This window comes from Somniosus microcephalus, chromosome 7 (assembly GCF_052327205.1).
Source record: "Somniosus microcephalus isolate GS21.2 chromosome 7, FLI_Smic_1.0, whole genome shotgun sequence".
Lineage (NCBI taxonomy): Eukaryota > Metazoa > Chordata > Chondrichthyes > Squaliformes > Somniosidae > Somniosus > Somniosus microcephalus.
In genome coordinates, this window is record NC_140993.1 from 117,013,711 (window position 1) to 117,038,733 (window position 25,023).

The 25,023-nt window shown below is 45.2% G+C and overlaps 1 protein-coding gene across 7 annotated transcripts in view; it reads left to right on the forward strand.

Annotated features, from left to right (window-relative positions):
• The window catches only part of mapre2 (microtubule-associated protein, RP/EB family, member 2), a 204,524-nt gene that overhangs the window by 145,145 nt on the left and 34,356 nt on the right, over positions 1-25,023 (forward strand). For all 7 annotated transcript variants that reach the window (XM_085992876.1, XM_085992878.1, XM_085992881.1 and 4 more), the window contains exons 2-3: positions 8,889-9,016; positions 18,982-19,127. In XM_085992876.1, coding sequence (XP_085849002.1) covers positions 8,896-9,016; positions 18,982-19,127 — 267 coding nt within the window. In that variant the 5' untranslated portion in view covers positions 8,889-8,895. The remainder of the gene's footprint in view (positions 1-8,888; positions 9,017-18,981; positions 19,128-25,023) is intronic.

Consider the following 25,023-nt stretch of genomic DNA (forward strand, 5'->3'; position numbering starts at 1 on the left):
CGTTGGTGGTCGTGAAAGGCGCTATATAAATGCAAGTCTGTCTCAATTATTTACTGTGCCTCCTATTTTAGTATTGTTTGCAAGTTGGATACCACTCTCCCAAGCCTTATTTCCAAATCACTGATCTACTCAGTGAACAGAAGAGATCCCACAACAGAACCCTGAGACCCTGCGACGCATTTCAAAACATTGAGAAACTGCCCTTAATGCCTACTCTCTCTTTCCTTCCTTATAGCCAGTTTTTAATCCAATTTACTACCCTCCCCCTAATTCCATATCCTTTAATGTTGTCCAATAGTCTCCTGTGTGAGGTACCTTGTCAAAGACCTCCTGAATGTCCATGTACACCATAGCCACTGCACTACCCCCATCCACCATATCTGTCACTTGCTCCAAGACCTCCTCAGGTTGGTCATGCATGATGCTCATTCTGAAATCTGAGTTGGCTGCTTTTAATTATTTTCTCCTCATCTAGATATTTAGTAATTTCATCTTTAAAAATGTTTTCCTATCACTATCGGTTAAACTAACTGGCCTGTAATTACCCAGGTTAGCTCTGCCTCCCTTTTTGAAATGAGTATTAAGTTGGCCACTCATCCACTTTCAATAAAACCTTGAAATATCATTTCTAGGGCTCTGTTAATTTTTCCCCTATTTCTCTCCCTAGCCTTGGATGCACCACATCAGGTTCTGGTACTTCGTCCTCCTTTTAGCTTAGTTCACTTCTCTAATACGCTACTTTTATTCTCATCTTGCTTTAAGCCATATCAGTTTACCTCCTCCCCAATATCCCCCTTGAAGCAGACAAGAATGCTACAATGCTGAAGCAAAGGTTGGGAGCATTGTGACGCTGTGTGGAACACTGGGGGATTCTTTCGCCAAATATTACAAAAATGCAACGGATTAATGAATTTGAGCCAAGTTACTAGCCTTTTAAAGTCAGAGTGGCATACTGGTGTTCTTAAATAAAAATCAAATGCATAAAGTAATATTTTAGTTTCATTTGCTGCTACAGCATTAAATATTTGGTATATGAGCACCTCTTTTTACAGTTCAAGAAGAAAGAGCTTGCACTTTTATTATAAATATGAGATCTTGGGCTTCATAAATCAAGGTATTGAGTACAAAAGTAGAGAAGTTATGTTGAACCTTTATAAAGAGCTGGTTAGGCTACAACTGGAGTATTGCGTCCAATTCTGGTCACCACACTTTAGGAAGGATGTGAAGACCCTTGAGAGAGTACAGAGCAGATTTACCAGAATGGTTCCGGGGTTGGGGGATCTTAACTACAAGGACAGGTTGGAGAAGCTGGATTTGTTTTCATTAGAGCAAAGGAGGTTGAGAGGTGATTTGATAGAGGTGTACAAGATTATGACGGGTTTGGATAGGCTAGATGGGGAAAGGCTGTTCCCACTAGTTGATGGTACAAGAATTAGGGGACACAGATTTAAGGTTTTGGCCAAGAGATACAGGGGGGATGTGAGGAAAAACTTTTTTACACAGCGAGTGGTGAGGACCTGTAACTTGATGCCGGTGGAAGTGGGGAGACACAATGTTTTCAAGGGGAGACTGGATAGGCACTTGAGGGAAATAAACTTGCAGGGCTATGGGGATAGAGCGGGGGAAGGAATGGGACTGCCTGGATTGCTCTACAGAGGGCCGGCATGGACACGATGGGCTGAATGGACTCCTTCTGTGCCGTTACGACTCTCTAGCCCCTTTCATTATCTAAGGGTGTCCCAAAGCACTTTACAATGCTTTTTGAAGTGGAGTCACTGTTGTAATGTAGGAAACGTAGAGCCAATTTTCCCACAGCAGGGTCTCATGAACAGCAGAAAGATTAATTAGCAGATAATCTGTTTGTGATGTTGGTTAAGGGATAAAGATTGGCCAGGATACCGGGGGAACTCCTCTGCTCTAATTTGACTAGTACCATAGCATCTTTTACATCCACCTGAGATGGCAGACAGGGCCTTGGTTTGCTTGAAAAGTTGGCACCTCTGACAGTGCAGCACTCCTTCAGTACTGCTGACAATGTAGCATTCCTTCACTGCTGCACTGAAGTGTCCGCCCAGATTGTATGCTCAAGAACGTTAAGAACATGGAGCTGGCCCTTCGAGCCTGCTCCCCAATTCAATAAGATCATGGCTGATCTTTTACCTCAACTCCACTTTCCTGCCCTATCCTTATCCCTATCAAGGCTTGGAGTGGGGGTTGAATGCACTATCTTCTCACTGAGAAGTGAGAGTGCTAGCATTGAGTCTGGTGATATGGTGCAGCAAGTCCACAGCCCAGATTATTCTTTCAATTAAAGACCACAGAATTGCAAACGTTCTGATATTTAAAAGGAGTGAGATGAGAACTTCAATTCTACATTAGTTGGCTTCACATCTGGCTTCCATCCCGCTCCAAAATGGCCCCAACTTTTTTATTCTTCCTTGTCTTCTTAGACCTCTCCGCATTGCTCAACGTAGTTACCATGACATCCTTTCCCAGTGGTTCTACTCTACCATGGAACTACCCTCACCGTCTTGCATATCTGAATGGAGCCACTGCATCTCCAGCAATGTCTTCCCTCCCCTGCATCATTGTCTCTGGAGACCTTCAAGAATCTATCCCCTTCCTGATCTACGTGTTGCCCCTCCGCATCATCCATAAGCAAATGGGTCAACTGCCATGTTTGTCAATGACACCCAACCTCACCCCTCCACCACTTTCGTCAATTGCCTCTATGCTGACTTCCAGTCTTGGATAAGTTAGTCTTCTGCAGCTCAACATAATGACTTGCATTTATATAGCATCTTTCATGTAGGAAAACGTCCCAAGGGCGCTTCACAGGAGCATAATCGGACAAAAATTGCTGCCGCACCAAAGGAGGATCTATTAGGATGGGTGACTGAAAGCTTGGTCAAAGAGAGAGGTTTTAAGGAGGATCCTAAAGGAGAGAGGGAGGCAGAAAGGTTTGGGGAAGGAATTCCAGAGCTTAGTGCCTAGATTGCTGAAGACATGGCCACCAAAGGTGGGTGTGAAAAGAGTAAGGATGCCTAAGAAGCCAGAGTTGGACAAGCGCACAATCCTTAGGGTTGTAGGGCTGGAGGAGGTTACAGAGATGGGGAGGGGTAAGGACATGGAGAGATTCGATCATGAGAATTTTAAATGTGAGGCCTTTGTGGACCAGGAACCAATGTAGGTCAGCAAGCACAGGGTTAATGGGTGGGTGGGACTGGTATGGGTTAAGATACAGGCAGCAGAGTTTTAGACGAGCTCAAGTTTATGGAGGGTTGAAGATTGGAGGCCGTCCAGGACAGCATTAGAATAGTCGAATCTGGAAGTAACAAAAGCATGGATGAGAGTTTCAGCAACAGATGGGCAGAGGTGGTCGATGTTACGGAGATGGCAGGAGGCAGTCTTTGTGATGGAGAGCATACGGCTACCACTGCACAAACCTAAGGGGCCAAATGGCTGTTTTTTGTGCTGTAACTTTTATCTTTTTGGATTGTCATAGCAGATCTGAAGACCATATAGTAGAGGATTTCTTTGTTTAAGAATAACTTGAATAGTTGCACAATACTTACAGCCACTTAGTAGAAAATACCCCATGTTCCATTCATGAAATTATAGCATCTGGCCCACTGCACCACCAGGTTATCCCACACTGAGAGATCTCCATCAGCTAAGGTGAAAAAGGAAAAGGATTTGGTGTGGTTATTGACCATTCACTAAAATCTTCCAGTCAGCGTCAACTGTATTATCAATAACAACAATTGACATTTATATTCCTTTAACATAGAAAAATGTCCCAAGGTGCATCAGAGCAGTAAGAGGAAAAAAAGGCTAATCAAGTACTGGGTTACATTCAGTTAAGACCAAAGAAGTGATTCAAATATGAAGAACTGTTTGGAGTATTGTTTGTGGTTTCAGTCATCCTACCTTCAAATGGATATTGATGTGTTGCAGAGAATTGAGATCAATATTGATAGTGACTTTGGCTCAAGGATATAAAGAAAGACTTACAGAACTGACCTTTCTATTGGAGGAAAGAAGATTTGAGAATGACCCTGTATCCAAGTAGTCATAATGTTGAAAAGCATAAATAATTTAGATATAGGCAAATTATTAAAAAGATTGAGAAATCTAGGTGAAGAGATGCAGCTTAGAGGGCAAGAAGGTACAGAAGATTTTTTTTTTATTCGTTCATGAGATCTGGCATCACTGGCAAGGCCAGCATTTATTGCCCTTCCCTAATTGCCCTTGAGAAGGTGGTGGTGAGCCGTCTTCTTGAACTGCTGCAGTCCATGTGGTGAAGGTACTCCCACACTGCAGTTAGGGAGGGAGTTCCAGGATTTTAATCCAGCAACGATGAAGGAACGGCGATAAACTTCCAAGTCAGGATGGTGTGTGACTTGGAGGGGAATTTGGAGATGGTGGTGTTCCTATGCGCCTGCTGCCCTTGTCCTTCTAAGTGGTAGAGATCGTGGGTTTGGGAGGTGCTGCCGAAGAAGCCTTGGCGAGTTTCTGCAGTGCATCTTGTAGATGGTACGCACTGCAGCCACGGTACGCTGGTGGTGGAGGAAGTGAATGTTTAAGGTGGTGGATGGGGTGCCAATCAAGTGGGCTGCTTTGTCTTGGATGGTGTTGAGCTTTTTGAGTGTTGTTGGAGCTGCACTCATCCAGGCAAGTGGAGAATATTCCATCACAGTCCTTCCTTGTGCCTTGTAGCTGGTGGAAAGGCTTTGGGGAGTCGGGAGGTGAGACACTCGCCGTAGAATACCTAGCCTCTGACCTGCTCTTGTTGGCACAGTATTTATGTGGCTAGTCCAGTTAAGTTTCTGGTTAATGGTGACCCCCAGGATGTTGATGTTGGGGGATTTGGCAATGGTAATGCCGTTGAATGTCGAGGGGTGGTGGTTAGACTCGCTTGTTGGAGATAGCCATTGCCTGGCACTTCTGTGGCACGAATGTTACCTGCCACTTAGCCCAAGCCTGAATGTCGTCCAGTTCTTGTTGCATGTCAACATGGACGGCTTCATATCTCAGGAGTTGCGAATGGCACTTAACACTGTGCAGTCATCAGCGAACATCCCCATTTCTGACCTTATGTTGGAGAGAAGGTCATTGATGAAGCAGCTAAAGATGGTTGGGCGTAGGACGCTGCCCTGTGGAACTCCTGCAGCGATGTCCTGGGGCTGTGATGATTGACCTCCAACCACCACAACCATCTTCCTTTGTGCTAGGTATGCCTCCAGCCAGTGGAGAGTTTTCACCCCCGATTCCGATTGACTTCAGTTTTATTCAGGCTCCTTCATGCCACACTCAGTCAAATGCTGCCTTGATGTTAAGGGCAGTCACTCTCGCCTCACCTCTGGAATTCAGCTCCTTTGTCCGTGGTTGGACCAAGGCTGTAATGAGGTCTGGAACCAAGTGGTCCTGGCGGAACCCAAACTGTGCATCAGTGAGCAGATTATTGGTGAGTAAGTGCCGCTTGATAGCACTGTCAATGACACCTTCCATCACTTTGCTGATGATTGCGAGTAGGCTGATGGGGTGGTGATTTGTCCTGCTTTTTGTGGACAGGACATACCTGGGCAGTTTTCCACATTGTCGGATAGATGCCAGTGTTGTAGCTGTACTGGAACAGCTTGGTTAGAGGCGCGGCTAGTTCTGGAGCACAAGTCTTCAGCATGACAGCCGGGATATTATTGGGGCCCATAGCCTTTGCTGTATCCAGTGCGCTCAGCCATTTCTTAATATCACGTGGAGTGAATTGAATTGGCTGAAGACTGGCTTCTGTGATGGTGGGGACCTCCGGAGGAGGCTGGTATGGATCATGCACTCGGCATGTCTGGCCGAAGCTGGTTGCAAACGCTTCAGCCTTGTCTTTTGCACTCACGTGCTGGGCTCCACCATCATTGAGGATGGGGATATTCATGGAGCCTGCTCCTCCCATTAGTTGCTTAATGGTCCACCACCATTCACGACTGGATGTGGCAGGACTGCAGAGCTTTGATCTGATCAGTTGATTGTGGGATCGCTTAGCCCTGTCTGTAGCATGCTGCTTCCACTTTTTAGCATGCATGTAGTCCTGTGTTGCAGCTTCCCCAGGTTGGCACCTCATTTTTAGGTACGCCTGGTGCTGCTCCTGGCATGCTCTTCTACACCTTATTGAACCAGGGTTGGTCCCCTGGCTTGATGGTAATGGTAGAGTGAAGGATATGCCGGGCCATGAGGTTACAGATTGTGCTGGAATACAATTCTGCTGCTGCTGATGGCTCACAGCGCCTCATATATGCCCATTTTTGAGGTGCTAGATCTGTTCTGAATCTATCCCATTTAGCACAGTACTAGTGCCACACAACACGATGGAACGATGGAGGGTGCCCTCAGTGTGAAGACGGGACTTCGTCGATGCCGGGTGGTCCGTCTGGTTTTATTCTTATTATTGTTTCTTGTAGATGTAGTTTGTTACAACTGTGTGGCTTGCTCGGCCATTTCAGAGGGGAGTTAAGAGTCAACCACATTGCTGTGGGTCTGGAGTCACATATAGGCCAGACTAGGTAAGGACGGCAGATTTCCTTCCCTAAAGGACATTAGTGAACCAGATGGGTTTTTACGACAATCCGATAGTTTCATGGTTACCATTACTGATGCTAGTTTATTCCAGATTTATTTAATTAACTGAATTTAAATTCCCCAGCTACCGTGGTGGGATTTGAACTCGCATCTCTCGATCATTCATCCAGGCCTCTGGATTACTAGTTCAGTAACATAACCACTATGCTACCGTTGCCAGGAAATTGTGATTAGGTGACACCAAGCCTGAGTTTTGAAAGAACATCAAATGTAGGAGGAAGGGGATGCTGAGTGTGATTAGGATTTCAATGTTTTCATGATCCTGGAAATTTTGTTTTAGGGCTTCACCAGTTCCTTCTGTTGTGCACAGCATCAAAAACCATTCCCATAAGCAAACTCTTGCTCCTTATGAACCGAAGAGTGAGCTCGTACACACAATATTTAACATTGTGGCATTGCCATGGGTTGAACACAAACGCTTGTTCCTGTAATTGGCACACAGGAATTCATACGAGCCCACTCGTATTCTCCTAACCTTCGTATAGCAAAAAAGTAAACACGGAGACTATGTAACTTAGGCTGCAAACTACAAATAGGGTTCTTTAAAAAGTAAAATCAGCGCAGCATTTTCACTTGATCACACCTCTTTGGGTACAAAAATAATAAAATGTGCGACATTTTGCCAGTTATCTTGGCAATGCTAAACTTAGCCCAGAGTATGTAATGCAAGGTTCAGTCTATCCTCAGAGTCTTCGTAGGTCCACTTCCATACTCCAAAGCTGCTGCAAATTGCAGGATCTAAATTTCTTGTCACCTTGGAAGTTCAGGCTGGGACATAGGAAATGATAATTAAACATATCAAATTAGAGCGATGGATTCCTGAAGCTCCCCCGGATGCTTAATACAAAAGCATTTTATGTGGCTCCAAGCACCTTAAATTAAATTGATTACTTTTCAGGACGAGGCAGACAGCCTGAGTTTAGTTTCTAATTGTGTTGCAATGAAAATGTATTTGCATACATGAATGGTCTGTTTCTACCAACAGTGGTAATTTCCTGGTGATACTTGTATGTTCTAGCTGGATTGCCTGTTGGCATTAACCAAAGTTAAAAGGGCCAGCAAAATCCCGCAAGTAGGTATTAGAAATATAGAGATTTTCTTACGGTTTGAACTGTGATTGATATCCCTATACTACACAAACATGAGTTAAAATAGAAGACCGTGGCCCTGATATTATTTGTGGGGGGGGGGGGGGCGGGGAAGGGTAGAGTTCTGGACAGGAAAACCAGAAGTATGGTTTCCCTGATGTCCTGCAGGGTGGGGGTAGGGGGAAGATTGTATGTTAAGATGGAGGCATGTAGTCCCCTTAAAAGCTTTTACCGACTGACCTGGCTCCTGAGAGCGGATTAGTCACTGGCCTCCATTAAAACTCCATTGGGCAGATTGGGGTCAGGTTTCAAATTTTAACTTCTCACCCGACCCAAACCCAGCCATTCTTGGGAGTTAAAATTACTCCCACTGTCTTGTTTCCAGTGTAGTGTGCATTCATGGAGTTGGACTGTAAGTACTCCATAGAACTGGAGTACTGAAATACACCATTAATGAGCCTCAAGCAAGGGAAGACACCAGATTTTAGTTTCCTCATAGCAGTGAGTGTGTAAAGTAGCTCTCAGCAAAGGAATTAATGAAGTGTTTAATTCCTTCAAAAATAAAAACCTTGGCTAAATAAAAACTGATTCGTCATGGAATTACACATAGGGATGAATGTAGTCCAAGATATCAAATAATCCAGCAAACTTGATAGTACTGTGCTGCTGGGACTAAGAAAATATCCTCTGTGAAAAGAAATCAGTCACTGTTGACTAGTTCAGATGTGAGGATGGATAGATATTTTGGAGCTTCACTTGATTTTCATTGATTAGGAATAAATAAGTGGGTAACAATGTTTGCACATAGGCTCTGAAATAAGGAAACATAATGGGCTGAATAACCTTTCTCATGCTTCTCAATAGCTGTTTCCTCGCAGCGTGACAAAAAGTATAGTTGCAACCTTTCGTCTCATTTTAAAATCTAAATTTGATGGATTTTCAGCTTTTAACTAGGTGGATAACGATTTTATAAACACTGTCTCATGTCATCTGTCATTGGTGTTGCTTTGGCAGTTGTGTAAGAATGTACCTGTCTCCGACTTCAATGAGGATGCATCAAGGTGGGAGGGGACAAAAGCTGAATAAACTAAACATTTTTTAAAATACAGATAACAAGTGACTGAATATGTTTAAAACAAGCTATTAAGTTTGTTTTTTGTTATTTTTCAGCTGGGGAATGGCTGTTAATGTGTATTCTACGTCGGTAACTAGTGAGAACATGAGCCGGCATGACATCATGGCCTGGATTAACGACACTGTGTGTTTAAACTACACAAAAATCGAACAGCTTTGCTCAGGTAAGAACACTTAATAATTAAGTCTTTTTAATTTAAAAAAACATGCATTTATATAGCGCCTTTCATGACCACCGGACGTCTCAAAGCGCTTTATAGCGAACAAAGTACTTTTTGAAGTGTAGTCACTGTTGTAATGTAGGAAATCCTTTAAATGTGCTTTAAATAATATGGTGGCAGCAAGCTCCACTTATTAAGTACGGCCTGTAACATTTATTTTGTAGTGGATGCAATGACCCTTTGTACAATAACATTCTAATGCATTACCCTTTGTTTAAAAACTACCGAGTTCATGTTGATCCAGAGTATTTAGAATATTTAAAGTGGAAGGTTATTCTCCTGAATGTTGTTTGTAAACTTATTGCTCTGTCTCGGTATATTTTCACTGCATTGGTGCAAATCGAAAATCACTAAATTTAGAGTCTGGGTCCAACCTGACTAGAGCAAAGCAGAATGAGACTCCTTGGCTTTAGTTTGACACTGCATGGAGTGCAATTTCAGTTAAACCTGTTTCTAAAAGGTGCTCCGGCAGCATGCAGGATTCCCTGGACACATTTTCAACCCACCTGATTTTCATTGAAATATTTAGAGAGAAGAACTGTTCCCTCCACACACACTCAACATTTAAATCCTTTTTACTGTTGGGAGAAAAAGTTCTATAAGAGTGAATCTGCGAATGAAAGAGCTCTCTTCTGGGTAGGACAATTAGGGACCTGGAGCCAAGTAGTGTAAACCGGGACTGCCGAGCTGAAACTAAAACTGGAACTCGGGTGGTGCTGTAATGAGGTTTCCAGTTTAAAGAGGAAGTGTGGAGGCCAGGTATGTGAATTACTAATTTAAAAAATAATTAAAATTAAGGTCCGTTCATTGCAACTGGAGCCTGCTGCATGCTAGCAGTGGAAACTTCAGAGTGCCTTTAACCTGTTTCATTGGCAGCTGCTCTTGAATCAAACACAAGAAAGTTGTGTTTGTCCGAGGGCTCCAGTTTCTGTTGACACTATGTCCATTCCTCAGCAGTTAAACTACTATACCTTAGCATCCTTTACAACTGGCTATGGACTCAAGATCCTGCACAATCTGCATTCCTCTTGCCCACCAAATCAAACTCTCTTTATAGCAATGACTGGAGCTATATGAAATGCAAACAAATAGTGACTGGTCACTTCCTTGTTGCATACTTTTTCTTTTTATTCTTGTATGTTAGAAATACAAATTGGTATACAGAGTGGTTTCCAGTGATGTCTGAAGCCAAGCTAATATAAGGTCAGGAGTGGCACTCTTCCTTGAAGATCCCACAATGTTCAGCTCCATTCTCAACTCCTCCAATAATGAAGCAACCCATGGCAGCTTACAGTAGACCCTGGATAACGTACGTGCTGGGACTGCCAAGTGGCATAACCTTTGCATCACACAAGTACCAGGGACTTCAACAGTACCACCATTACGGAATCCCCCATCACAGGAGATTTGCAAGTACAAAATGAAAAATACAAAGCAATATCCATAATGGATTTGTTACCTTTTTCAAGAAATGTTTTGGAAATTAATTTGTCTTGTAATCTCAGTGCTGATTGGAATTGAATTGTGTTGAAAATAAAGTCGCAATCTTTTCATCTAGTTTCAAAACTCAAAGAAATGAAGATCTGTAGTAGGTTCCAGCTCTTGAGCACTTTAATTTGATTTAAAATTCATAGATAGAAGACAATCCATTTGATTTTGTATCTGTGAAAGGCAAACGCCACTCCAATGAATAACACTTTATCAAAGACATTTTGCAAGCCTAGGTACACTACACCATATGACTTTCCCTTGTCAATGTTTATTGTCACCACCTCTAAAACTCTGGTTGGTCAGTTAAAATCTACTCATTTATTAGGTATTCTCATATAGTTACTTCTGATGACTAACTAGTTTGATGAGCTTCCCAACTATTGTATTTAGTCTATAAATGTCTAGGAATCAACTGGATAAATGCATTACAAAAGCAAAATACTGCGGGTGCTGGAAATCTGAAATAATAACAGAAAATGCTGGAAATACTCAGCAGGTCAGGCAGCATCTGTGGAGAGAGAAACAGAAAATGCATTTTGTTGTTTAGCATATAAGAATATGCATTGTTTACAGCACTTCGTACTTCAAATTGACCCACTGTTATAGGAATAAAGGACATCATATTTTTAACTCTTGAGCAGCAGTACACCATCCAACCTTTATTTTTAAATATGAGCAAATCCACACATTTGTGGCACTAATGTGTATAGATGCGATAAAGTTGATACTATTTAAATATGCTGAAACTGAGGTTTTTTAAGTTTTAAAAGTAAAACTCTCGCATATTTATTCCATTTCCATGCATTGAAGCTGAGTTTTTTTTGCAGAAAGGATTTAGAGCAATAGAAGTTTTTAGTGCAGAAGGAAGCCATTTGGCCCATCATCTCACCAAACTAATCCCACTGCTCTGCTTTCTTCCCCAAAGCCATGTATCTTTTTCTGTTACAAATGTTTATCAACCTTTCTCTTAAAAGATGCAATGGTCTGTGCCTCAACTATTCCTTGTGACAAAGTATTACATGCTCCAAGGAAAATAGTCTTTTACCTATTCACTTAATCAAAATCCTTCATAGTTTATAAAAACCTCCATTAAATCTCCTTAGTCTTTGTTCCTGTGGAAATAGTCTCAATATCTCCTCATAACTCTCAATTCTCATCCCTGGTATCATCTTGGTGAATCTATGCTGTTTTTATTTCAGCGGGTTTAATGCCATTTCCGTAATAGGTGTGGAAAACTGCAGTGGTGTATTGGCTAAATAATGATTTTCACCGACTCCTATCTAGTAAAAACGTTGGCGGGGTGGTGGTGGTGAAGGTAGGGACACTGGAATAACTCGAACCATGTCCTCCAGTATCCATTACAGAACTGGTAAATCTGAGAGTTCTTCAGCTGACCCTGATACCAAGCATGTGACTAGACAGCTAGGTCATTGACAGAAAAACGAACTGCTACCGAATTATCTTCAGGACAGAATTTTGGCTTGAGGTGAAGCTGCTGCCTCGGCATCATAAATTAATATAGAGTATGTAGCCCTGATTAGCACCAGTATTAATGTTCACAGAAGCGCTTTTGGCTTCAGGAAAAGCTGGAGTAGGTCAGCCTCTGAGGACCATTTGGGGGTAACTTTCAACTTTGGTGGGGACATAAAACTGGTGGTATGGAATCGGTTGGCCATTAAATACCCCGCCTGATTGTCCTTTCCATTAACTTCAGTGAAAAGGACAATAGGGCATGTTGTGTATCGGGCGGCCAATCCGACACTGCCAATTTTACACCCCTCCGAAGTTGAAAGTTACCCCCATTGATTATAAGTTTTTTTTTAATCGGGTATCTTCTACACATCAGTGGAGTTGAACTTGGCACAGGATAATCTTCTGGGGAGCCCATGTAACTGAATGAGAGCCTTTTAAGATATTTGCAACATCCGTGTGCATGGATTTCCCCTCATATACAGCGTCTCATTCTCATGCGACATACAAGGGATAGCCATGTGTTGGAGCATTTGTTTGTGTAATTCACAAGTCTGTGACACTGTTCAGCCCCTCAAGTACTATAAGATGTTAATTTCTTAACTTTTTTTTATAAAGTTTAATTTTTTTCCAAAAAAACTGGTACTGTTGTCAGTGTTTATGTCAGTTGTTTGTTTTTGGTGTTTAATGGTATCTGTATTAAGCAAAGGAGTTATGCATTAGTTGATGCACTATTCCCCTCCAAGTCACACACCATCCTGACTTGGAAATATATCACTGTTCCTTCATCGTTGCTGGGTCAAAATCCTGGAACTCCCTACCTAACAGCACTGTGGGAGTACCTTCACCACACAGACTGCAGCAGTTCAAGAAGGCGGCTCACCACCACCTTCTCAAGGGCAACTGGGGATGGGAATCTAATTGCTGGCCTTGCATTACAGACATTAGTGTCTGTCCCAGCACTGCCAAGAAAAGGTTGAGGTGGGGGGGGGGTGGGGGAGTAAATATTGCCATGGATAAAGCTCTTTCTCAAAGCAGTCCTGCCTCAACAAGGTGCTCTTATCTGCAGATGCTGTTCCCAGCAGTGCCAGGCTCCAGTGGTGTCAAGAGGCAGTCCGCTATCTGTTCTGGTGAGATTTCAGAATATGCCAGAGATGTTCCTTGGTGCTGACTAGTGCTGGGAGGAGGTATGCTCCAATTGTTGCTCTGATATTATAAACTAATATTAATGAGTTTTGCTGAGGATTTTCTCCAGCCTTTCTCCACATTCCCAATCCACACCAATGGCATCAGACCTTATTGAGTGTAGCAATGAAGGTGGTCTTTGGCACCCCACCTTAATGATAAGAGTTCACAGGGATGGGTTTAACTTCCATCAATTCCTCTATTTGCAAGCTAGTTAGGTGCTCGTATCCCTTTAAGTAGGACTGAGAATGTATCTCCCTTCGTATTAACCAAATTAATCCCACGGATCCCACTTGAAACAGGTGAATGAGCGAGGCTGAACCCAAGATACAGCAGAAGAATGAGATTGAGCCTTACGATGTTTCATAGCAACTGCCTGACTATTCGAAACATAGAAAAATAGGAGTAGGAGTAGGCCCTTCGAGCCTGCTCCGCCATTCAATATGATCATGGCTGTTCCTCTCTCAATACCATATTCCCACTCTCTCCCCATACCCCTTGATGCCTTTTGTGTCTAGAAATCTATCTATCCCCTTCTTAAATATATTCAGTGACTTGGCCTCCACAGCCTTCTGTGGTAGAGAATTCCACAGGTTCACCACCCTCTGAGTGAAGAAATGTCTCCCCATCTCAGTCCTAAATGTCCTACCCCGTATCCTGAAACTGTGACACCTCATTCTAGACCCCTCAGCCAGGGGAAACATCCTCCCTGCATCCAGTTTGCCTAGCCCTGTCAGAATTTTATACGTTTCAATGAGATCACCTCTCATTCTTCTAAACTCTAGTGAATACAGGCCTCGTCAACCCAATCTCTCCTCGTACGACAGTCCTGCCATCCCAGGAATCAGTCTGGTGAACCTTTGCTGCACTTCCTCTATGGCAAGTATATCCTTTCTTGGGTAAGGAGACCAAAACTGCACGCAGTACTCCAGGTGTGGTCTCACCAAGGCCCTGTATAACTGTAGTAAGACATCCTTGCTCCTGTACTCAAATCCTCTTGCAATGAAGGCCAACATACCACTTGCCTTCCTAACTGTTTGCTGCACCTGCATGTTTGCTTTCAATGATTGGTGTACAAGGACAGCCAGGTCCCTTTTGTACATCAACATTTCCCAATCTATCACCATTTAAATAATACTCTGCCTTTCTGTTTTTCCTACTGAAGTGGATAACTTCACATTTATCCACATTATACTGCATCTGCCATGTATTTGCCCACTCACTCAACTTGTCTAAATCGCCTTGAAACCTCTTTGCATCCTCCTCAACTCTCAATCCCACCTAGTTTTGTGTCGTCAGCAAACTTGGTATTATTACATTTGGTTCCCTCATCCAAATCATTGATATATATTGTGAGTAGCACTGATCCCTGCGGTACCCCACTAGTCACCGCCTGCCACCCCAAAAAAGACCCATTTATTCCTACTCTCTGTTTCCTGTCTGTTAACCAATTTTCAATCCATGCCAGTATATTACCCCCAATCCCATGTGCTTTAATTTTACACACTAACCTCTTATGTGGGACTTTATCAAAGGCCTTCTGAAAATCCAAATACACCACATCCACTGGCTCTCCCTTATCTATTCTACCAGTTACATCCTCAAAAAACTCCAGAAGGTTTGTCAAACACGATTTCCCTTTCATAAATCCATGTTGACTTTGTCTAATCCCGTTGATATTTTCTAAGTGTCCTGTTATCACATCCTTTATAATAGACTCTAGCATTTTCCCTAATACTGATGTTAGGCTAAACGGTCTGTAGTTCCCTGTTTTTTCTCCCTTTTTTAAATAGTGGGGTTACATTTGCCACCCTCCAATCTGCAGGAACTGTTCCATAATCTATAGAATTTTGGAAGATGACAACCAATGCATCCACTATTTCCATGGCTACCTCTTTTAATACTCTGGGATGCAGATTATCAGGCCCTGGGGATTTATCAGCTTTCAGTCCCATTAATTTCACCAGCACTTTTTTTTTTACGAATACTAATTTCCTTTAATTCCTCCTTCTCACTAGACCCTTGGTTCCCTAGCATTTCTTGGAACTTATTTGTGTCCTCTTCCATGAAGACAGAACCAAAGTATTTGTTTAATTGCCCTGCCATTTCCTTGTTCCCCATCATAAATTCTCCCGTTTCTGACTGTAAGGGACCTACATTTGTCTTCACTAATCGTTTTCTTTTTACATACTTGTAGAAGCTTTTACAATCCGCTTTTATGTTCCTTGCAATATTACTCTCGTACTCTACTTTTCCCCTCTTAATCAATCTCTTGGTCCTTTTTTGCTGAACTCTAAACTGCTCCCAATACTCAGGCTTGCTACTTTTTCTGGCAACTTTATATGACTCCTCTTTGGATTCATTTCTTTTGTTAGCTGTGGTTGGGCCGCTTTTCCTTTGTACTTTTGCGCCAGAAAGGAATGTATAGCTGTTGCAATTCATGCATTTGTTCCTTAAATGTTAGCCATTGTCTATCCACCGTCATGCCTTTTAATGAAGCTCCCCAATCTATCATAGCCAATTCACTCCTCATACCTTCGTAGTTTCCTTTGTTTAGATTTAGGACCCTAGTTTCAGATTGGACTTCTTCACTTTCCATCTTAATGAAGAATTCTATCCATCTTAATGAAAAATTCTATCATGTTATGGTCACTCTTCCCTAAAGGACCCTGCACAACAAGATTATTAATTAACCCCTTCTCATTGCACAATACCCAATCTAGGCTAGCCTGTTCCCTAGTTGGCTCCTCAACGTACTGCTCTAAAAAAAAAAAAAAAAAAAAAAAAAAAAAACCCCATCTCCTACACACTCCAGGAATTCATCGTCCACAGTATTAATTGCTAATTTGGTTTGGCCAGTCTATATGTAGATTAAAGTCACCCATGATTATTGTAGTACCCTTGTTACATGCATCTCTAATTTCCCGTTTGATGCCATCCCCTACATTACCATTACTGTTTGGAGGCCTATAGTCAACTCCCACCAATGTTTTCTGCCCCTTGGTGCTTTTTAGCCCCACCCTGACTGATTCTACATCTTTTATTTTTTGAGCCAAATTCCTTTTTCACTATTGCTCTGATTTCATCCTTTACTAACAAAACCACCCCACCTCCTTGTCTGTTTTGCCTGTCCTTCCTAAATATTGAATATCCTTGGATATTCAGCTCTCAGCCTTGGTCACCCTGCAGCCATGCCTCTGTAATTGCAATTATATCGTATTTGTTTACATCTATTTGCACTGTTAATTTGTCTACCTTATTACGAATGCTTCGTGCATTCAGATACATTGCCTTTAGATTTGTCTTTTTAACATTTTTAGATATCTTAACTTTTTTGTACTATGGCCCTATTTGTCTTATTACCATTTTTTCTTACCCGGAACCCGATTTGTTAGTGCACTACTTTGTATTGATGCCCGCAACACCAAGACAGGCAGGCGACCCTGCATGTGTTGAGCCAAGGCTCAGGATCGCCCAAAGATCCCACTTCCCCACTCTTCAACCTTTGCAGAGATTTGGCATGCCCATTATTTCTAGATCACCACTAAGAGAGTTCACAAATACAGTTCCCGGTAACATCCAGAGTAGAGACAACCTGCTGGGCTCATTGTGCTTCTGCTGATTTGCTGCATACTGCACTAGTTTCTGACTTGACTGTCATGTTTCAAGTGTTAAGTGAACACAGGGAGGGTTTTGTCCAGGAAACAAACCCTGTTCTGCCCAATACAATACAAGCAAATGGACTCTGAGCAAGTGGGTCTTTTCAGAAGGGTAAGCACAGATCAGGGTCGTTTGTTACCAAATGCATTGGACTAAGTTTTCTCGGGTGAAAAAAATCCTCAATACAGTAGCAGGCTTGATTGGGTGTTCCCAGTGTAGTTGCCTGGTCCATTGCCTGCTGGCTTGCTTGGATGTGTTTTAGTGCTTCCCTAGTAGGCAGTTATTATAGGTGCCCTTGTATATCTCAATTCAGTCATTCAGGCACTGTGTCCAATGGCTGGCAACAGTAAATGCCAAAGATGCCTATTTTTACAGCATACATACCCGAGCTCAGCTTTCCTGGTCGCAGCTACCAGTACAAGGTGCTTCCTATCGGCTTTTCCTCACCCCAATAGTATTAATGAATTGCCAGTCGGTTGTCTGAGCCCTTACACACCTTAGTAATTGGATTTTTTGCTTGCGAGAGCTCGTTATTGGGAATTTGCAAGAATAGTTGTTCAGCATGTTTCCATAACATTCTAAGAGCTCTGATTCATCAAAAAGTCATCCAAAGCCAAGGCAGGACACTTTGTTTGTTTGTCTGTCTGTCTGTCTCCTCTCCACCAGGGGTCAAGGATGTGATAACAAAAGCCATCTTTGTCATCTCAAAGAATTGACTTCAGGCCATCTCTACAGTTGAATCTGATACACCAATGATCCCTCGCAGGTCCCCTTTTTTTCTAGCCAGTGGAGATAGACCAAGCCTCTGCTCGGGAATACTCGAGTGGATCTTGCTACAGCTACCATGTCCTCATTTGACTCTGTTAACGGATGCTTTCCTGCACTGCTGGGGAAATAAGTGGTAGAATCATGTTATCTCTGATTCTACCCCCAACAATCTAGCTAGTTTAAAATGCCACGGCTATGCTCTCGAACCTTTTCACCAGCTGCTAGCATAGCTATCCAAAATATCAACCTTATATTAGAAGACATTTAAAGAGTAATGTGAGTGAACATTAGCTTCAACTGATAAGAGGTAGAAATGCACCAAAGTTGATTTATTTCCAGAAACCTTTTTAGTACCCTCTGGTAGGATGAATATGCAGTATACTTGCTATTGGAATTAAAAGTATACTGTGCTTTGCTAATAAGTTTGTATCAATTTTTCACTAATAATTGTGTCGTGTTTTTCATCTGGAGAGTTTTTTTTAGATCTTGGAGTGTAAGTAATCCTTTGTACACCGAGTCCATCATTTCAAATTGCTGTGTATTTTGTTAATGTCTAACACGACCTTGTCTTCGTTGGTGTTGAAATAGAATTGCTTAATGCTGTGCATTTTCTTGGGCCTTCATCAGCTATAATAAAAGTAGTAATAACACATTTTCCATTTCAGTTTCAGTCCTGAGGTGCAAGTTAAATTATTAATTGAGAGATGTGTTTTTTAAATAATTTGGCTAGCCTTTTTGATAATTGTCTGATTCACCTTTTATACCTTTGGATGCAATCAGCTTGTTTTTCTTCATAATTATTGTAGCTCTTTTTGTGGAGTTGCTTTGATGAAAAGGACTAACTGCAATGAGAAACTGACTGAAAAGATTGCAGCCAACCCTGTGAAGAGATGTTAATTGTTCACATACAGACATAATGTAAATTATAAACTGCATTTTAAAATGTCGATAATTTTTGTCCATTGTATTCAATGCCTTATTTGTATCATACTTTTTACATAAATCTGAATAAATGCAAATGTTTAAACTAAAATAGCTACAATATATTGACCGATGTTGAATGAGCAGGATGGGGTGAATAAGTGACCTAGACTTGTTTGCAAAAAAACTACCTGGGGAAAAAATTCTCTTAAGCCTGAGAGTTATAGGTTATCTTTAAAATTGCTATTCATTTTGACATGTATTTTTTTTTAAGTCTTGAGGCTGTTTGGTCTACCACCTCAAGTATAGCTGAAAATTGTTCAAATGGTCCATGTTTGGGGCCATTAACACTCTTCTGACAAATATTTTAAATGGCACCATGAAGTGTATTTATTTTTATTTTCTTCTTTCAGGTGCAGCATACTGCCAGTTCATGGATATGTTGTTCTCGGGCTGCATTAGTTTGAAGAAAGTAAAATTCCAGGCTAAGTTGGAACATGAGTACATTCACAATTTCAAACTGCTACAGGCATCTTTTAAGAGAATGAATGTTGATAAAGTAAGTACCCAGACTACAGTTACTAGATAGCAATCTTAGCCAAAAGATTGAATTTTTCATTGTTCTAGCAAATCTCCCATGGCATTGCTCTGGTTACACTGTTGGCAGGGGTACTGGGGTGTTGAAGTAATGCTGGGGGGGGATTGCACATCTCCAGTGAGAGAATTTGTGAAGAAGTGACAGTGAATTAAGTGTTTTGGACCAGTTCCTGGGAAATAGTGTTTTCTTCACCCTTTTGAAATGATAAATACCATATTATGGAGTAGCAGCTCTTTACTATTCGTTTGTTTTAGGGCATTGTTTTTTTTAAGCAAGTGCCAAGAAAAATATAAAACTTGAGCTTAATCTTTACTTTGCATTTTCTTGCCACAACGCTCTGCGACACTACTTAGCATATTTGAGAAAAACCTTTTTGGTAAAACATTTAGGCCTAGAAATTCAGTTGGTTGCGCCAGCAGTTAGCGCCTAAAGAAAAGTGAATGTCGGGCGCTATGCGTGTTGCGCCCGGGCGCAGCGCAGTTTGCGCCTCGCCCCAAATTAAGTTGGCCGTTAGCGCCGGCGCAAAGTTTAGCGCCCGCCTGGATGCGCGCGCAGAAAATGACGTCACATCCTTGTGCAACGCCCTTTGGCCGCCCCGATTCCAAACTTCAGTCGGACCGCCCCCTTGTGCGGCTGGCGGCCAGAGCGTTTGAAAAAGGGAACGCAACACAGCCAGCGCGGGCCCCGGGGGGCGCAAATTAAAGGGGACGTAACCTCCAGTATAAAGGCCAGCCATTTTGCAGCAAACACTCTTGTGCAACGCATTTCTGGACACACAACAAGGAGGATAGCTAACTGGTTTCAAGCAGCAACAGCTCAGGTATTTTTGGACTCAGGCCAGAGCGCTGCAAGTGGCCTTTTGGAAATTTGACTGTTTGCCAGGATTTGATGGGGGTTGCATGGGGTGCCAACGCGGAGCTGCAGCGCCATGTCCGTAGGGCTCGCAGACGCATTGTGAGAGGGGCAGCCCTGGCTAGAGGCAGAGGGGGCAACAGGCGTCGGCCACGTAGGCCTTACCCAGTCAGGCTATACCGCCAGCAGCGCTCCTACCTCAACATGACTGGCGCGCGATGTGTTGGAAGGCTCCGATTCCGAAAGGAGGTGGTTGCAGAGATCTGCCACCTGCTTTGCAGAGATCTGCGTCCAAAGCTCAGGTGCAGGACGTCTCTGTCGGTGGAAGTGAAGGTGACGGTGGCATTGAACTTCTATGCCACCGGCTCCTTCCAATCCGCTGCTGGGGACATAGCTAACATCTCCCAGTACGGCGCGCATCGCTGCATCCGCCAGGTGACCGAAGCACTGTTCAGAAGGAGACGCCAATTCATCTCCTTCCCCATGGCCCTGGAGAGCCAGCATCAGCGCGCATTGGGATTTGCAAGACTCGCGGCCTTCCCCTTGGTGCAGGGCGCCATTGACTGTACGCATGTGGCTTTGCGGGCCCCTCTGGAGCATGGCGAGCAGTATCGCAACAGGAAGGGCTACCATTCTCTGTGCAGCTGGTGTGTGACCACAAGCAGCGCATCATGGCTGTCAATGCCAGCTTTCCAGGCAGCAGCCACGATGCGTTTATCCTGCGGCAGAGTACTGTGCATGACATGTTCGAGGCACAGCCTCCCCCAAGAGGATGGCTACTCGGGAACAAAGGCTATCCATTGTGTACCTGGCTCATGACCCCGCTCCGCGCGCCCAGGACCGCTGCTGAAGAGGCATACAACGAGAGCCATCAAACCACCCGCAACATCATCGAGCAAACTATTGGGGTCCTCAAGCAGCGGTTCCGCTGCCTTGATCGCTCCGGAGGATCTCTGCAGTATTCGCCGGACCGGGTCTCCCAATTTGTGGTAGTTTGCTGCATGCTACACAACCTGGCTGTTCTGCCCTCGCAACGCGATCCTATGCAGAGCTAGACAGATAGCGAACAACTCGATATCTTCCAATAAAATCACAAGGCTTGACTTTTCTTGTAACGCTTTACTGAACGATTCTAATTGTAAAACTGAAATACAACACAGAAATGGAAGGACACATTAGTATACAGACGCATAATTGATATGTATACACAAATTTAGGTACGCCTGGGCAACACGGTACATCTGGCAACGAATTACATTTAGCAAGCTGGAAGGCATTCTCTTTAAATTAGCCCTGTACATAGTGTATCAAATACGGCTGCTAGTTAACCAGCTAGACAGAGAAAGTTACAACTAAACATTTTCTACAACATGCAGTGTACGCTAATCGTCTATAGCATTCTAAGTACTCACAGACAAACAATTTCCAAGACTGAAGCATGGGGACAATACAACCGAGGAGCACCGTGGCGCAGGTCTTGTTCCGGCGGCAGCTCCACGAGGAATGAACTCGCAGTGCCGTGGGGAGCGTGGTGACCTCATCACGCTCGGGGTCATGACGTCGTCGCGTTTGCCGGTAGTTGCGTCGCTGGCCGTTGGGGCCTAGGTCGGGAGCAGGAGCTGGAGGCCAGGCTGGGCCGGTGCTTGCCGCGGGAGCGGAGGATAGCGGCGCTCCCGGCGGCTGATCGATGCGGCCGAAGACGCTGGGCCGGGCTGTGCCGGCAGCCTTTCTGGAGAGCCGAGTCGGGCCGGCAGCCGCCTCACGCACGTACGTCACGTCGTACGTGACGTGACGTCAGCACGCTAAGGCGCGTCTTAAAGGGGCAATGGCCCTAAACGGTGAGTTAAAGGGGCAACGGCCCTAACAGGTAAGTTATACATATTTAAGTAGGTTATGTACATACAGTAAGGTTAAGTTAGAGGGAGAGACAGCACACTGGCTATCCGCAGGACTCAGGCACTGCCACCTGACGTTGGACCACCACCTCAGGAGGAGGAGGAGGAGCAGGAGTACGTTCCCAGGAGGGAGCGACCAGGGCCAAGGGCTGCGCGACGCCACCTTATTACACGTTACTTCTAAGCCCCCTGTCAGGGAATGCCTTGTGGCCATGAGGGAAGATGAATGCAGCCGCTCCGCAAGCCCTCAGCCGGCGAAGCCAACAAACACTAACAAGAACAACCATGGAGACTCTATGAATAAAGATAATTATTTATTACACAAAAATGAAAACCCCTTCCCACATGAATCCCCAAAAACATCAACGGGCCTCACAAAAAGCCCAACAAACGACTCACTCCCACAAACTGGGGAGGAGTAACTCCACATTTGTACAAACCTGGCCTCAACCTCGGCCTTAACGCAAAAAATAAGCCCACGAACCAAACAACCATGGGCAAAAGAAAGATGGCCACCGCCATATAAAACGAAAGCTGGCCACACCCTCTACTGAGTGGCCCGCGAGGGCGAGACCTTGTCCAGCCTTTTGCCTCCCCTGCCCGGCCTGCTGCTCCTTCGCAAGCTCTGCCCAGTGGCTGCTGCGAGGCTGGGGGAAGGCGCCTGAGGCTCAGATGTCCTTCCGCCAGATGCCCTTGGGCGGCCTACACAGCCTTTGGGCCTCGAGGGGCCGGCTGCTGAGTGGCGCACCTGAGCCTGGCCACCATCAGCTCCAGCCGCTTGCCCTTGACGCCCCAGTGGGGGAGTGGCGGCGACGGATGGCGCAATGTGGGCAAGCTGGCGTCTGGGATGCGCTGGCTGGTGCTGTGGCGCGCTGGCACTCGGCCGGGCCCGCACTGCAGGATCCGCACCAATCAGCCGAGGGGCGGCTCGCTGGGATGCTGCAGCGCGGCGGGTGCCCTGGCGATGCCTGCCTGAGAGAGCGCGTGTGGCAGCAGTGAGTGCCCCTGTTGTCCTGGTGTGCGCCCGCATCACACCCGCCAGGGACTTGACGGCATCAGTGAGCATGCGGCCACTCGCGGCAGTTGATGCCCCGAACTCGCGCACACTGGTCGCCAGCGACTCGATGGCCTCAGGCATGCGCCCCACCACGCGCATGAGCTCCGTGTGGCGCCGGTCCGAATCCTCGGCCATCTTGTCCAGCTTCCGCGCCTCCTCCGAGGTGAAGGTGTCCGGACTGGAGTCGGGACTCTCCCGCTGGGGAGCAGGGGACCGAACTAGGGGAACCTTGCCACGTTGGTGGCGGCGAGTGTCCCGATCAACTGCACTCCCCTCTGATCCTTCCCCCCTTTCGGGGGAAGGCCGCGGCCCACGCGCAGGGCTCCTGGGTGGCTGGACGCCACTGGTCCCAGCAGCTGCAACCCCCTGCGACAGTTGGTCCAGGCACTCGTCCAGTGAGGACGTGTCAATCATTTCGTCCTCTCCTGCGGGACCTGAGTGTTCCCCTGATGGTCCGGCTTGCTCTTGCTCCTCCTCCTCCTCCTGCTCGGAGGGGCTGTCACTGGCAGCTTCAGGGACCTGGTCGTCACCAGCTGAAAGCAGGAATGCACAAGAGTAGCTTCAGAGTGAGGAGACGGCGTCAGCGAGGGAGTCAGGACTGGTGGCATTCAGCGCATTGGTGGGACAGTGGCAAAGGAGGTAGCTCGGATGCGCAAGTGCGACGCGAGAGGGCCAAAAGGCGAGGTCCTTACCATTGCCGGGCAGTGGAGGGTCGGCTACTCCGCATGCTGTGGGCACGATCAGCCGGGCTCCCATGAGCCCACTCACGCGCTCCTCCAGGGGAGTGAGCTTCTGCAGCTTGGCGCGGCCTCCCCTGGTCCTGGCACGGGCCTGGCGATTATTGGCAAGTTTAGCCTGCAAGAGAAAGGACGGGCTGTAAGTACGGAGTGTAGCCCTGATGTAGTGTGCACTGCCTCCCATGGTGGAATAGCTTGGCCAGAGTGTAGCCCTGATGTACTGTGCACTGCCTCCCGTGGTGGAATAGCTTGGCCAGAGTGTAGAGTGCAGAATGGGCAATTGATGCTCATGACTGTCCCAAAGCTGCTGGCTGAGGGCTGGCCATTAGGCCTTTCAGCTCCCTTTGCCCATCATGTCAGGTGTACATGCAAGAATGAGGAGGAGACTGGAAAGGGTACTCACCCTGACAATCCTGGTCAGGTCGTTGTATTTTTTCCGACATTGGGTGTGGGTCCTGGGGGCTTTGCCGGTGACCGTCACCCTGTTGGCGATCTGCTTCCAGGCTCTGGTGTATTCTTGGTGGGTCGGATTCCTCCCAGTCTCTGGGAACAAGATCCTGCGCCTCTTCTCCAGAGCTGTCACCGTTATTCCCAGATCACGCTCTGAGAAGCGCAGGGCACGCTCACGGGCCTTCTCTGGCGTTGCCATGACTCCCTGGGGCTGAGCAGCAGTGTTGAGGCCTATTTGCAAAGCTGCAGTGTGCAGGGCGTGGCAGCAGACCAAATCGTCCCTTCCCCCTTTAAGAGCTGGTCGGCGCCACGGGGTCTGCTGTCAATCAAAAAATGACCGCACCCGCGCTGCGCCCCGCCTCGGCGCTATCCCTCTGCACCGCCGGCTTAGCGCCTAAAGATAGTAGTGGAACGCCTCTTTTAGCGCTCCAGCAACCTCTTCGGGCGAAGCGACTGAATTTCCGGCAAGGGGGCGCAACTTTGGGGCGGGCGCTAACTTCGGGTGGGCGCTAACGTTAGCGCCCCAAAACTGGCTATACTGAAATTCTAGGCCTTAAAATTTAAAACTTCTATTCAGAACTGCCCCTCCAAACCTGAATAATGCTATAGTCCTTCCACAAATTGCTAAATGTTTATATGAACAGTTGTTTTGGAATTCTCCACATAAACAAAAGGCAACTGCTATAACCATTTAGAATTTAATTTTCACTAACTTTCTACTGGAGGATCAGAGCTTCCGAACAGTATCCTTTAGCAGATTTGATGAATGGCTAGTCTTGATGCCAGCTATAAGATTTTTGAGAACTTGTACTCGTAGATGCATGATGGAGACTGTAACATTCTAGCTCTAGTCTCTTCAAATTAGT